Below are 12,993 nucleotides of genomic sequence, written 5' to 3' on the forward strand. Positions count from 1 at the left end.
TGGACCTTTGTCAGCAAAGTAATGTCTTTGCTTTTTAATACACTGTCTAGGTTTGTCATAGCTTTCCTTCCAAGGAGCAAGCATCTTTTAATTTCATGGCTGCAATCACTGTCCGCAGCAATTTTGGAGCCCAAGAAAATACAATCTGTCATTGTTTCTACTTTTTCCCCTTCTGTTTGCCATGAAGTGATGGGACCAGATGCCATGATCTTCATTTTCTGAATGTTGAGCTTTAAGCCAGCTTTGTCACTCTTCCCTTTCACTTTTATCAAGAGGCTCTTTAGTTCATCTTCGCTTTCTGCCGTAAGGGTGGTGTCATCTGCATATCTGAGGTTATTGATGTTTCTCCCTGCAATCCTGATTCCAGCTTGTGTGCTTCACCCAGCCCAGCATGTCACATGGTATACTCTGCATATAAGTTAAATAAGCAGGGTGACAATATACAGCCTTGATGTATTCCTTTCCCAATTTTGAACCAGTTCGTCGTTCTATGTCTGGTTCTAACTGTTGCTTCTTGACCTGAATACAGGGTTTCTCAGGCAACAGGTAAGGTGGTTTATAGTTTTCTTCAGGTAAACACTCAGTTTCTCTGTTCAGATTTTCTCCCTGCTTCTATGAAGATGGCAGCTGGGTATATGGATGTGGATGGGGTTTTGTAACTTGACTGTGGTAAAGGAAAGACTCACAGATACACATGTACTGGCCCTTGTGCTGTCCCCTGGGGCCTTATGGTCCCCAAGACAAGGTTCCTTATAGGTCTGGACCCCAGACACTGGCCAGACACTGGCCAGACACTAATGCTGAACCCCATGCAGGCTTTGGGCTCAGGGATGTGCTCTTGGCTTAGAGCCCAGGGGTCTGGCCTGGTTGTTTGTCTCCTTCTCAGCTTTAATAGGTAAAGCCATCTATACTTTGCAATCTCATGTATGACTACTACCTGGCCAACAACTAGAGTGCTGATATCAGCCTGTCCCTCAACACAGCATCCCCACTGACAGGTTCGCTAACTCTCAACCTAGTTACCTGGGGTGGGTGATACCTTTGGGATTCCTCAGAAGACACTCACAAGCTGAAGGAGGCCCAGGCATCCTCTCTCCACCTAACCACATCATGCCACAATTTACTTTGCTGTCACTGCTTCTATTGTGTTGAGGCAACCTTGCAAGGCAGTTTCCTCCCTGAGTTTCAAGAGGGGAATGGGGCATAAGCATCCTTCACTTTTGGCTTCACCTGCAACTCAGTGTCCCCCAAACCCAGAATTCCGGACCCCCATGGTGGTGGGAAGGGCTTCCTTGATATCTCAGTTGGTAAAGAATCCACCTGTAATGCAGGAGACCCCAGTTCAATTCCTGGGTCAGGAAGATTCGTTGGAGAAGGGATAGGCTACCCACTCCAGTATTCTTGGGCTTCTCTCGTGGCTCAGCTGATAAAGAATCTGCCCGCAATGCGGGAGACCTGGGTTCGATCCCTGGGTTGGGAAGATCCCCTGGAGAAGGGAAAGGCTACCCACTCCAGTATTCTGGCCTGGAGAATTCCATGGGCTGTAGAGTCCATGCAGTCACAAAGAGTTGGACAGGACTGAGTGACTTTCACTTTTATGGTGGTGGGGGGGTGCAGGGAAGAGAATGTCAGGACTTGCCTGCCTTAACTCTGCTCTTCAATCTACATTTCTTCGGCACCTGGAAGGGCTGTCTTTTGTTTCCCTTTTAAGTCTCAAAGGAATTTCCCCTCTGAAGAGGCTTTTACCCTACTCTCTTATCTGGAACCACAATAAGAAAAGATTAGGAGAGAAAAACCAATTTATTGACCAAAGATACATCACCAGGTACTCCAGAAAGATTATCTCCGTTAAATACATAAACATTCAGCTATAATAATAGAAAAAGAAACAAGGAAAGGTTTAAAATTAAAATAGACTAATGATCAACATAAAAATATACAATCCAAATGAAGGCAAACAGCTTGCTATAGATTCCTTGATTGAGAGAAGAACTGACTGTGCTTAACTTCCTCACGGCCAATTTTTCCAGTAAATTATGTAGGTATCGTTGAAGTCAACACACTGAAATTTTTTAGACACTGGTGGGTAAACAAGATACAGAAAGCTAACAACAGCAGATTGTTATAGTAGCAATTGCTACTATAGAAGCAAGTTGCTCACTGATTCCTGGGAGCCCTAACAAAAACCAGACCCATGAGTATAGACTCATACCCTGCTGAACTTAGAGACAGTATAGCTAAAATGGTTATTAAATCATAGTTTAAGAATGTCTGAAAAAAAAAAAAAAAAGAATGTCTGATTTGGGGCTTCCCTAGTGGCTCAGTGGTAAAGAACTCACCTGCTGCAGGAAACGTAAGAAACTCAGGTTTAATCCCTGGGTCAAGAAGATCCCCTGGAGAAGGAAATGGCAACTCACTCTGGTATTCTTGCCTGGAGAATTCCAAGGACAGAGGTGCCTGGCGGGCTACAGTCCATGGGGTCACAAGAGTTGGACACAACTGAGCACACACATTCACACTATCTCTAGATATATGGAGTGTACCTTTCTTTCACATGGGAGATTTATTTCCTGCTTTTAGGGGGACAGAAGTAGGTCAGAGCTTCTTTCTTGCATCAGCTGTTTCTCAAGCAACATCAATTCAAAATAATCAATATGCCATTGTGGCATGTTTTGGGGTGGCCCACCTTGAGCCCCAACAACACCAAGGTTTAGTTTTTTCCCAATTCATGAAAAATATGCCAGGTTTTAGGACCGAAACATGCTAAGGAAGCTCCAAAACTTGAAAGCAACCAAAATTATGTTCTGTATAATATCTTTAAGGTACTAAGGCATAAGGTCCTCAGGTATGGGATTACTACGACACTGCCAAGATGTGAAGGACTGACAGGTAGAGCAAGAGGACCTGAGAAGCTCCCTATTCACACAACTGACCTGGAGTACCTCCAGGGACCCTGTGACCATGCTTTCTGACAGATCAGTCACACCTAGGCAGACAAGGAAACAGAAGGGTACAACCAAAATCTGAAAAAAGTTCTAATCACAGCTTTCTGCCATAACCATAATCCATGCAGAAAACTGAAAAGTACATTCAACTTAGGTAGTAACAATTTTTCTTTTCTTAAAAAACTTATTTTCAAAGGATGTAGTCAATTTGGTGAAAATTTGTTGTTATGCATTGTAAGGAAATCTAGAAAACGCCAGATTCGCTTTCTCTTACCATAGGAAATGATGTGTTTCAGATATAAATCAGCAACCTGTGATATTTTTGAAAGAGCTAAAAATCTGGCTTACCTTTATATCCAAGTAGCCAGTACTTTATCTTACATGTAATACGTATGTAATAAAAGGTCTAAAGTGAACTGTACCATATTTTCACAGTCATGGAAGAGGAACTGCTTACCATCATCACATAAAGAAGCTGGATGACATCATATATGCTACCTCAAGCACTAAAGCAAAAATAAAAAGGAGAGAGGAAGAGAAAAATCCTCAAAGTGGCCATGCCTTTGAAACAACCATGGAATATAAACCTCAAGTAATGCAATGTTTCAAGAGAATTAGCCAAGGAACACTGTAAACCTAACAACATTCTAGTATTCTTGGCAGTCCTTCATATCTTGGCTCTGTCATAGTAAATCCCATACCTGAGGACCTTATTATGCCCTTAGTACCTTATACATTCTGGCTACTTGATTTCAAGAATATCACCAAAGCTTTCTAGTTGAAATCCTCTTCTAGTAACATTTTCCCAAGGCCTCAGTGAGGCCATCAGCTTTGCCAAAATAGATATTTCAAACATACTCTGCTTGTCAATCACTGGATTCATGGAAAGAAATATGTATTACATTTCATGCAGCCCAGAAGCTGTCCAAGACTTCAAGGATAAAGTTCTCATTTCATACTTCATCTCCTAACTTTTAAGAAAAAGCACCTCTGCTTCAGTCACATCTAATCATTTGCAGCTTCTCAACTGAGCCTCCACACATATTTACTTTTATCTGCTCACACTCTGTCTCCAGTATTCATCATTTCTTCATTCATTTATTCATTTGTTCAACAAACAAACATTTCCCAAGCTCCTAGAAGGTAACAGGCATGATGCTAAGCAGTGGGGATACATAGGAAACAAGACAAAAAGAGGGAGGGTCCCTGTTCTTACAGCAGTCACATTCTGGAGAGAAGAGACATAATAAGCAAACAAGTAACAGACAAGAAGATAACAGTAACTGCTATAAAAGAAAGCAAATGGGTCAACTTAATAGAGTATTGATTTGGGTTAGGGAGTTTCCAAGGAAGTGATGTTATAGCTGCTATTTAAATGACAAGAAGCTAACTCTGTATTTCTAGTTAATTCTTTCTTTCCTCCTTTAAAACCTTCCTTTGGGAAGCACTGCATGATCCCCCAGCTTATTCTGTGTGCTCCTCTCTGAGGTCCCTAGCACACTAACCACAACTCCTACCAAGCTTTTACCACAACTACCCTGGAATCTTTGGTTTGCAACTCTGCCTCAAGGCCTACCCCAAACTACAGTTAATAAGATCCTTGAGCGAAGGCACTACAAATAACTCTCGCCCCTAAGACCTAGCAGAAACACGTACAAATAGCTCGGCATGGTGAATTAAGCAGTTCAACTGCTCTAAGTACTTCTTAAGAATCTTACAGGGACCAAGAAGAAATAAGGCAATAGACACACAGGGCATAGAAATGGAATATGTAAATTTCATCACAACTAAAAATATCACAGAAAATAAAGGCTGAAATATTATTTCTCTTAAACAGAACAATCCCCTGAATTTTGAAATAATCTGTTTTTTGACATTTTCATTCTCTGTTGGTCCTAGAACTCCTCAAGGGCAGAGAGTACATCCCAATCATTATGCTGTCATGGGTTTTGCCCCTTCCAGAATGTGGGTTGTCTACAATCACTAATCATGTCCTTCTTGTTGTTTATTCCAGACATCCAGCAGGACTCACTATAGCAGGTGTTTTAACAGATGTTGGCTTAATAAGTTAAATTTAAAGTTTCAAGGCTCTCTCCTGTGGTTCCTCTTGAGCCAGAACTAACAAAGAATCTTTATATATCAACAAGAATGTATTTAAACAGCATGGATGATAAATACATTTCATGGATTGGAAGAATCAATATAGTGAAAATGAGTATACTACCCAAAGCAATTTATAGATTCAATGCAATCCCTATCAAGCTACCAACAGTATTCTTCACAGAGCTAGAACAAATAATTTCACAATTTGTATGGAAATACAAAAAACCTCGAATAGCCAAAGCGATCTTGAGAAAGAAAAATGGAACTGGAGGAATCAACCTACCTGACTTCAGGCTCTACTACAAAGCCACAGTTATCAAGACAGTATGGTACTGGCACAAAGACAGAAATATAGATCAATGGAACAAAATAGAAAGCCCAGAGATAAATCCACGCACATATGGACACCTTATCTTTGACAAAGGAGGCAAGAATATACAATGGATTAAAGACAATCTCTTTAATAAGTGGTGCTGGGAAATCTGGTCAACCACTTGTAAAAGAATGAAACTAGAACACTTTCTAACACCATACACAAAAATAAACTCAAAGGATTAAAGATCTAAATGTAAGACCAGAAACTATAAAACTCCTAGAGGAGAACATAGGCAAAACACTCTCCGACATATATCACAGCAGGATCCTCTATGACCCACCTCCCAGAATATTGGAAATAAAAGCAAAAACAAACAAATGGGACCTAGTTAACCTTAAAAGCTTCTGCACATCAAAGGAAACTATTAGCAAGGTGAAAAGACAGCCTTCAGAATGGGAGAAAATAATAGCAAATGAAGCAACTGACAAACAACTAATCTCAAAAATATACAAGCAACTCCTACAGCTCAACTCCAGAAAAATAAATGACCCAATCAAAAAATGGGCCAAAGAACTAAATAGACATTTCTCCAAAGAAGATATACAGATGGCTAACAAACACATGAAAAGATACTCAACATCACTCATTATCAGAGAAATGCAAATCAAAACCACTATGAGGTACCATTTCACACCAGTCAGAATGGCTGCAATCCAAAAGTCTACAAATAATAAATGTTGGAGAGGGTGTGGAGAAAAGGGAACCCTCTTACACTGTTGGTAGGAATGCAAACTAGTACAGCCACTATGGAGAACAGTGTGGAGATTCCTTTAAAAACTGGAAATAGAACTGCCTTATGATCCAGCAATCCCACTGCTGGGCATACACACCGAGGAAACCAGAAGGGAAAGAGACACGTGTACCCCAATGTTCATCGCAGCACTGTTTATAATAGCCAGGACATGGAAGCAACCTAGATGTCCATCAGCAGATGAATGGATAAGAAAGCTGTGGTACATATACACAATGGAGTATTACTCAGCCATTAAAAAGAATACATTTGAATCAGTTCTAATGAGGTGGATGAAACTGGAGCCTATTATACAGAGTGAAGTAAGCCAGAAGGAAAAACATCAATACAGTATACTAACGTATATATATGGAATTTAGAAAGATGGTAACAATAACCCGGTGTACGAGACAGCAAAATAAATAAAGTTTCAAGGCTCTCTCCTGTGGTTCCTCTTGAGCCAGAACTAACAAAGAATCTTTATATATCAACAAGAATGTATTTAAACAGCATGGATGATAAATCAATACAATGTTGAAAAAGGTATCTGACTCATATAAATCACATAGTGAGAAAGCGCCTGTAGAAATCTCAAAACCAATGATATGAAAAAACAGAAATTAATGGATCACTTCAAGAGAAATTATATATTATTCTCTAACAAAACATGGCAGAAATTTTATATTTTATACTATCAGGTACATAGACTATACATGTAAATAAACTTGATTCCACATTTTAAATGAATAGAACAAATTATATATTTTCACTAAAAAATCAAGTTAAAGGACAAATCTTTTCTGAACAATTATAACAGCTTTATAATAAGCCCCTAAAGTAGAATTTAAATCTAAGGGCATGAGTAATATTTATATAATGACTTATGAATCACATCCTTCTAGTTATACTACTACCTGTATTTTTGTTCAAAAAGGCACTTCTAAAGTAATAGAAAATGTTACCACCATATAAAGAAATGTGATAAACAGATATATATATCATAAAAAATAATTTGGTTACATTTTCTCTTGAGCCTAAACTACCAAACAGAAAGGCAGAAATTTCTAACAAACTCATCACTTCCTACTTTCAGAAACAAATAAAAAATCTGATTATTAGATGACTATACCAGACCACCTGACCTGCCTCTTGAGAAACCTATATGCAGGTCAGGAAGCAACAGTTAGAACTGGACATGGAACAACAGACTGGTTCCAAATAGGAAAAGGAGTACATCAAGGTTGTATATTGTCACCCTGCTTATTTAACTTCTATGCAGACTACATCATGAGAAACGCTGGGCTGGAAGAAGCACAAGCTGGAATCAAGATTGCCGGGAGAAATATCAATAACCTCAGATATGCAGATGACACCACCCTTATGGCAGAAAGTGAAGAGGAACTAAAAAGCCTCTTGATGAGAGTGAAAGAGGAGAGTGAAAAGGTTGGCTTAAAGCTCAACATTCAGAAAACAAAGATCATGGCATCAGGTTCCATCACTTCATGGGAAATAGATGGTGAAACAGTGGAAACAGTGTCAGACTTTATTTTTCTGGGCTCCAAAATCACTGCAGATGGTGACTACAGCCATGAAATTAAAAGACACTTACTCCGTGGAAGGAAAGTTATGACCAACCTAGATAGTATATTGAAAAGCAGAGACATTACTTTGCCAACAAAGGTCCGTCTAGTCAAGGCTATGGTTTTTCCTGTGGTCATGTATGGATGTGAGAGTTGGACTGTGAAGAAAGCTGAGCGCTGAAGAATTGATGCTTTTGAACTGTGGTGTTGGAGAGGACTCTTGAGAGTCCCTTGGACTGCAAGGAGGTCCAACCAGTCCATTCTGAAGGAGATCAGCCCTGGGTGTTCTTTGGAAGGAATGATGCTAAAGCTGAAACTCCAGTACTTTGGCCACCTCATGGGAAGAGTTGACTCATTGGAAAAGAGTCTGATGCTGGGAGGGATTGGGGGCAGGAGGAGAAGGGGACGACAGAGGATGAGATGGCTGCATGGCATCACCGACTCGATGGACGTGAGTTTGAGTGAACTCAGAGAGGCCTGGCGTGCTGAGATTCATGGGGTCGCAAAGAATCAGACACGACTGAGAGACTGAACTGAACTGAACTGATACTCTAATTTAAAACATAAGCTATGTACTGGATATTTTTCATACTCCAGTTCCCAGATCTATCTATATGGTTTCATAAGAAAGAAAACAAAAAGTGTTTCTAACTAGAAATGCTGTTTAATTACATTTAATTCTGTGATAACTTTCAAAAGCCCAGAAGCACTTCTTTCAGACACAATCTTGATTTCAAACAAATAATAACAAAGCAAAGTGAAAGTCAAAAGATGTCATATATCAAGAAGAAGTGTGAGAACTTCAGATTCAGAGTCACACTGCCTGGATTTGAATTCTAGCTCCACCAGCTACTAGCCGAGTGACTTTTTGGGCCAGTTTGTTAACTTCTTGGTACTTCGATTTCCTTTGTTGCAATCTGGGTCTAATGATATCACTAACTCTTGAGACTGCTATTAGCATTAAATGAGAAGATACAAAGAAAATGCTCAGTACAGCACATAAGCTAAATGTTACTACCATTATTACCATCATCAAGTTCAAAACACTACTTCTCAGTTCAGTTCAGTTGCTCAGTCATGTCCAACTCTTTGCGACCCCACGGACTGCAGAGCCCCAGGCTTCCCTGTCCATCACCCACTCCTGGAGCTTGCTCAACTCTACTTCTGGGCATTCTCAAATCACCAAAGCAAGTTTCCAGAGGAAAGTCGAGAGCAAGTAATTTGTCCCCAAGGGGCTTCTCCCAACCCTGGAGAGAACTAACAGACCTTACTATATAAAGCCCAGACTCACAGTTGAACCGAACTTCCCATCCAGTAGGTTAAAGAGAGGTGACATTCCTCCGGATTTTGGGGCTGTAGCTTCCACATGAGACAGAAGTGTGTCCAGGACTTAGAACAGTGATGGTGCTTGGAGAGATCCCTCCAGTCTGTTCACTAAGCACCACAGCCTGGAGAGGTGAGGCCAGGGAAACAATGCCCACTGGAGGGCAGCTCCTGGGAAAATGTCTAATGGTAACCTGAATAACAGGCAACAGTAACCATGGCAACAACAAAGCACTAAGGACAACGCCCCTTTCCCCATTTTCCTGGTATGTCAAAAACCAAAGGAGGCTTGTATTAGTCCACAGGAAGCAAAGGAGTGCTAGTAATACCAACAAGCCAGGTGGTGACTTAGATTTAGTTTTATTTCTAAAACAATTATATTTCTACCTGAGTGCTATGGTAAAATTAAAATCTATTTCACAGGACTTTGAACTGTAAAAAACTAAGATCTCTGAAGGTAAAGACTAAGTCTCAGTCACAGTGCTTGATACATGGTATATTTGAAGAATGAACTGATGTTCATTATCATAAAATGAGTGTTTACAGAATTTTCACACACACACACGGAAACTTCTAGTTGGTAAAGATGGAGTAGCCTCATTTCTCCCAAGTGCCTCCTCTTAAAACTAAAGACCCCCATGCATAATACACAAAGATAGAAGACAGGATGGAAAGAAGGAGGACGAGTGCCTGGAGACTTGGGGACCTAAGAAACATGCTAGCACTCAGTCTCCTGGGATTCCTCACTATTTCCCATGTATTCTCATCAGGGTGCCAGAGAAGCCTGTGACCTGGAACCCACAAGAGTCGAATATAAAAAAGTGCCAAGAATAGCCTGTTCCCACTGCTAAAAGATCAAGAAAAGCATGAGCTAACAACGGAAAATCCTTCAGGCAATACTCATCCTGCTCAAGAAAACATGAAAGGAAAATCTGCACCACTATCCCACTGAGGTGTCAGTGGGGCTAAGTGGGTAGACACTCTTACACACACACATGAGAAAGCAGGGACCTAACCTTCCATCCCAGCCTGGCAGGGAGTGCTCCATTCACCCCTTTGTGGTGCTGGTGGGTCCAGTCCCCAAGCTGATCTTCCCTCTTCCCCTAGGCAGAAGCAGGCAACAGTACTCTGGTGCCACTGCCAGGGTAGTGTCTTCAGGACGAAGCAGAGATAAGGCGGGGTGAATTAGTGGTCCACTTTTGCTGGAATTCCCTGGTGGCTCAAACGGTAAAACGTCTGCCTGCGATCCAGGAGACCCGGCTTTAATCCCTGGGTCGGGAAGATCCCCTGGAGAAGGAAATGGCAACCCATTCCAGTACTCTTGCCTAGAAAATTCCATGGATGGAGGAGCCTGGTGGGCTACAGTCCATGGGGTTGCAAAGAGTCGGACATGACTGAGCGACTTCACTTTCACTGTCTTTGCTGGGAAGGTCTTGGCAGGGCCAAGTGAGGAGTTGAACATCTGCTCCATCCACCTGCAAGGAGGCAGTGGGAGTAAAAGCAAGATTTCTGCAGAGGTGGGGTCAGGGAGGCCTAAGAAGAAACTGAACATACACCCCTAACCCTCACACTATCCTGCTACAGGAAGGCTACCTGCTCAACAAAAGAAATCAAAAAGGATCCAGAGCCTCATACAAATTGACCAGGATAGAATCAAAATTCACTCATCATACCAAGGACCTTTAGAGTCACAATTTGAATGAGAAGACAAGAGTCTTACACCAAGATGAAATAAATGTTGGAATTATCTGACAAGGATTTTAAAGCAACTCCAATAAAACTACTTCAACAAGCAACCCTAAAATGCCTGTGACACAGACAAGAAATAGCCCCAACCAAAGCCCGCTCTCTCTTGAGCTAAATAAAAGGCCAGTGAAGGACCAGCCTACCAAGACGAAAAACTTTTAAACAATAACCACTCTACTCCAGCCAGACTTAACAGTGAAAATTGTGACTCCATTCATACCAGCAAAGGCAGAGTGGGAAGCAGGCCCAATCCCCTACCAGGGTAGTGTCAGTGGAAGCCACGTGGGGAGCAGTGACAAGGCACACCTGCCTCTCCTGCCCCTCCTGGCCAGGATGGCCAACAGTTACCATATGCAAGTAAGTGCATGCACCCCACATGCAGTGAGGTAAAATAATACTAAAATGTTAGACTTCGGAGCAGAGAATGGTTTTACTGCAGGGCCATGCATGGAGATGGGTGGGTCATGCCTTAAAAACCCTGAACTCCCAGAAAGCTTTCAGCAGAGCCCTTTCCTAGGAAAGCTGAGGGAGGGGCAAACATCTTGTTGAAAATGTGTGTATGTGTGTTAGTCACTTAGTCGTGTCTGACTCTTTGTGACTCCATGGACTATAGCCCACCAGGCTCCTTTGTCCATGGAGTTCTCCAAAGAAAACTGGAGTGGGTAGCCATTCCCTTCTCCAGGGGATCTTCTCGACCCAGGGATCGAATCCAGGTCTCCGGGACTGCAAGCAGATTCTTTAAGGTCTGAGCCACCAGCCAAGGCCCTTAATGAAAACATATTGTATCAAAATATGTGGGATGTAGCTAAAGCAATGCTAAGAGAGAAATGTATAGCACTAACTGCATATATTAGAGAAGAAAGGTCTCAAATAAATAACCTAAATTCTTACCTCAACACTAGAAAAAGAAACCCAAAACAAGACGGAAGGAAATAATAAAGATAAAATCAGAAATCAATGACGTTTCATATAATAATTGACGGAAAAAATCAATGAAGTAAAATCTGTTTCCCCCCGAAATTGGTAAAGTTGATTAACCTCTGCCAAGACTGATCAAGATTTTTAAAAAGAGAGAAGATAAAAATTATCAATATCAGGAATGAAATAGGGGAGATGGCTATAATTCTGTAGCCATTAAAAGGATAGTAAGAAGTACCACAAACTTCACACTCATAAATTGGACAGCTTAGGGAAAAAAATGGGCCAATTCCTTGAAAATCACAAGCTACCAAAACTTAACCAAGATGAAATAAACAATAGTCAGATAATTATTAAATACAGTGAATCTACAATTTTAGAGTTTCCAATAAATCTTCAGGCTCTGATGGGTTCACTGAAGAATTTTACCAAACATTTAAAGTCGAATCAGCATCAATTTTATATAACCTCTTCCAGAAATTAGAAGAGGAAGAAACACTTCCCAACTCATTTAATGAAGTTACTGCTATATGGATACCAAAACCTGACAACACAAAAAACGAAAACTACTGACTGATACAGTTCGTGAACTCAAAATATTAGCAAATCAAATCCAGCAATTTATGAAAAGAAATATGTGCCATGACCAAGTTGGATTTATTTCAGATATTCAAGACCGATTTAACATTTGAAAATAATATCAACAGGGTAAAGAACAAAAATCATATAATAGAAGAATCTGACAAAATTCAGCATCTATTCACGACTTAAAAAAAAAAAAAAAAAAGAAACTCGGGCAAGCTAAGAATAGAAGGTAATTTCCTTAACTTGATAAACATCATCCACAAAACTCTACAGCTAACATATTTAATGGTGAAAGACAATGCTTTTTCCCTAAGATTGCAAAAAAGACAAGAATGTCTGCTCTAATCACTGCAACTTAACACAGTATTATAAGTTCTAATCAGAGTAATAAGCCACGAAAAAGAAATAAAAAGCAAACAGAGTGTAAACAAAGGAATGAAATGGACACTATTTACATATGACATGATGGTCTACATATAAAATCCCAAGAATCCACCAAAAAACTCCTAGAACTATGAGTTTCACAAGATTGTAGAATACAAGATAAACTAATCACATTTCTATATACAAACTACAAAAATGTGGAGACAGAAATTAGAAGCAACATAAGATTTACAATTGATCCAAGGAAATAAAATATAAACCTAACAAAATAACTATAGGATCTGTATCCTGAAAATTATAAAA

At 40.3% G+C, this 12,993-nt stretch overlaps 1 protein-coding gene across 4 annotated transcripts in view; it reads right to left on the reverse strand.

Moving 5' to 3' along the window:
* CDKL5 (cyclin dependent kinase like 5) overlaps positions 1 to 12,993 on the reverse strand; it is a 178,702-nt gene that overhangs the window by 74,022 nt on the left and 91,687 nt on the right. The window contains exon 1 of one of the 4 annotated variants that reach the window (XM_070784565.1): positions 9,026 to 12,929. The exons of the other annotated variants lie outside the window; for them this stretch is intronic. Coding sequence (XP_070640666.1) covers positions 9,026 to 9,070 — 45 coding nt within the window. The 5' untranslated portion in view covers positions 9,071 to 12,929. Of the gene's footprint in view, positions 1 to 9,025; positions 12,930 to 12,993 lie in introns of those variants that run through there. 4 annotated transcript variants of the gene reach the window in all.

Source organism: Bos indicus, chromosome X (genome assembly GCF_029378745.1).
Source record: "Bos indicus isolate NIAB-ARS_2022 breed Sahiwal x Tharparkar chromosome X, NIAB-ARS_B.indTharparkar_mat_pri_1.0, whole genome shotgun sequence".
Taxonomy (NCBI): Eukaryota; Metazoa; Chordata; class Mammalia; order Artiodactyla; family Bovidae; genus Bos; species Bos indicus.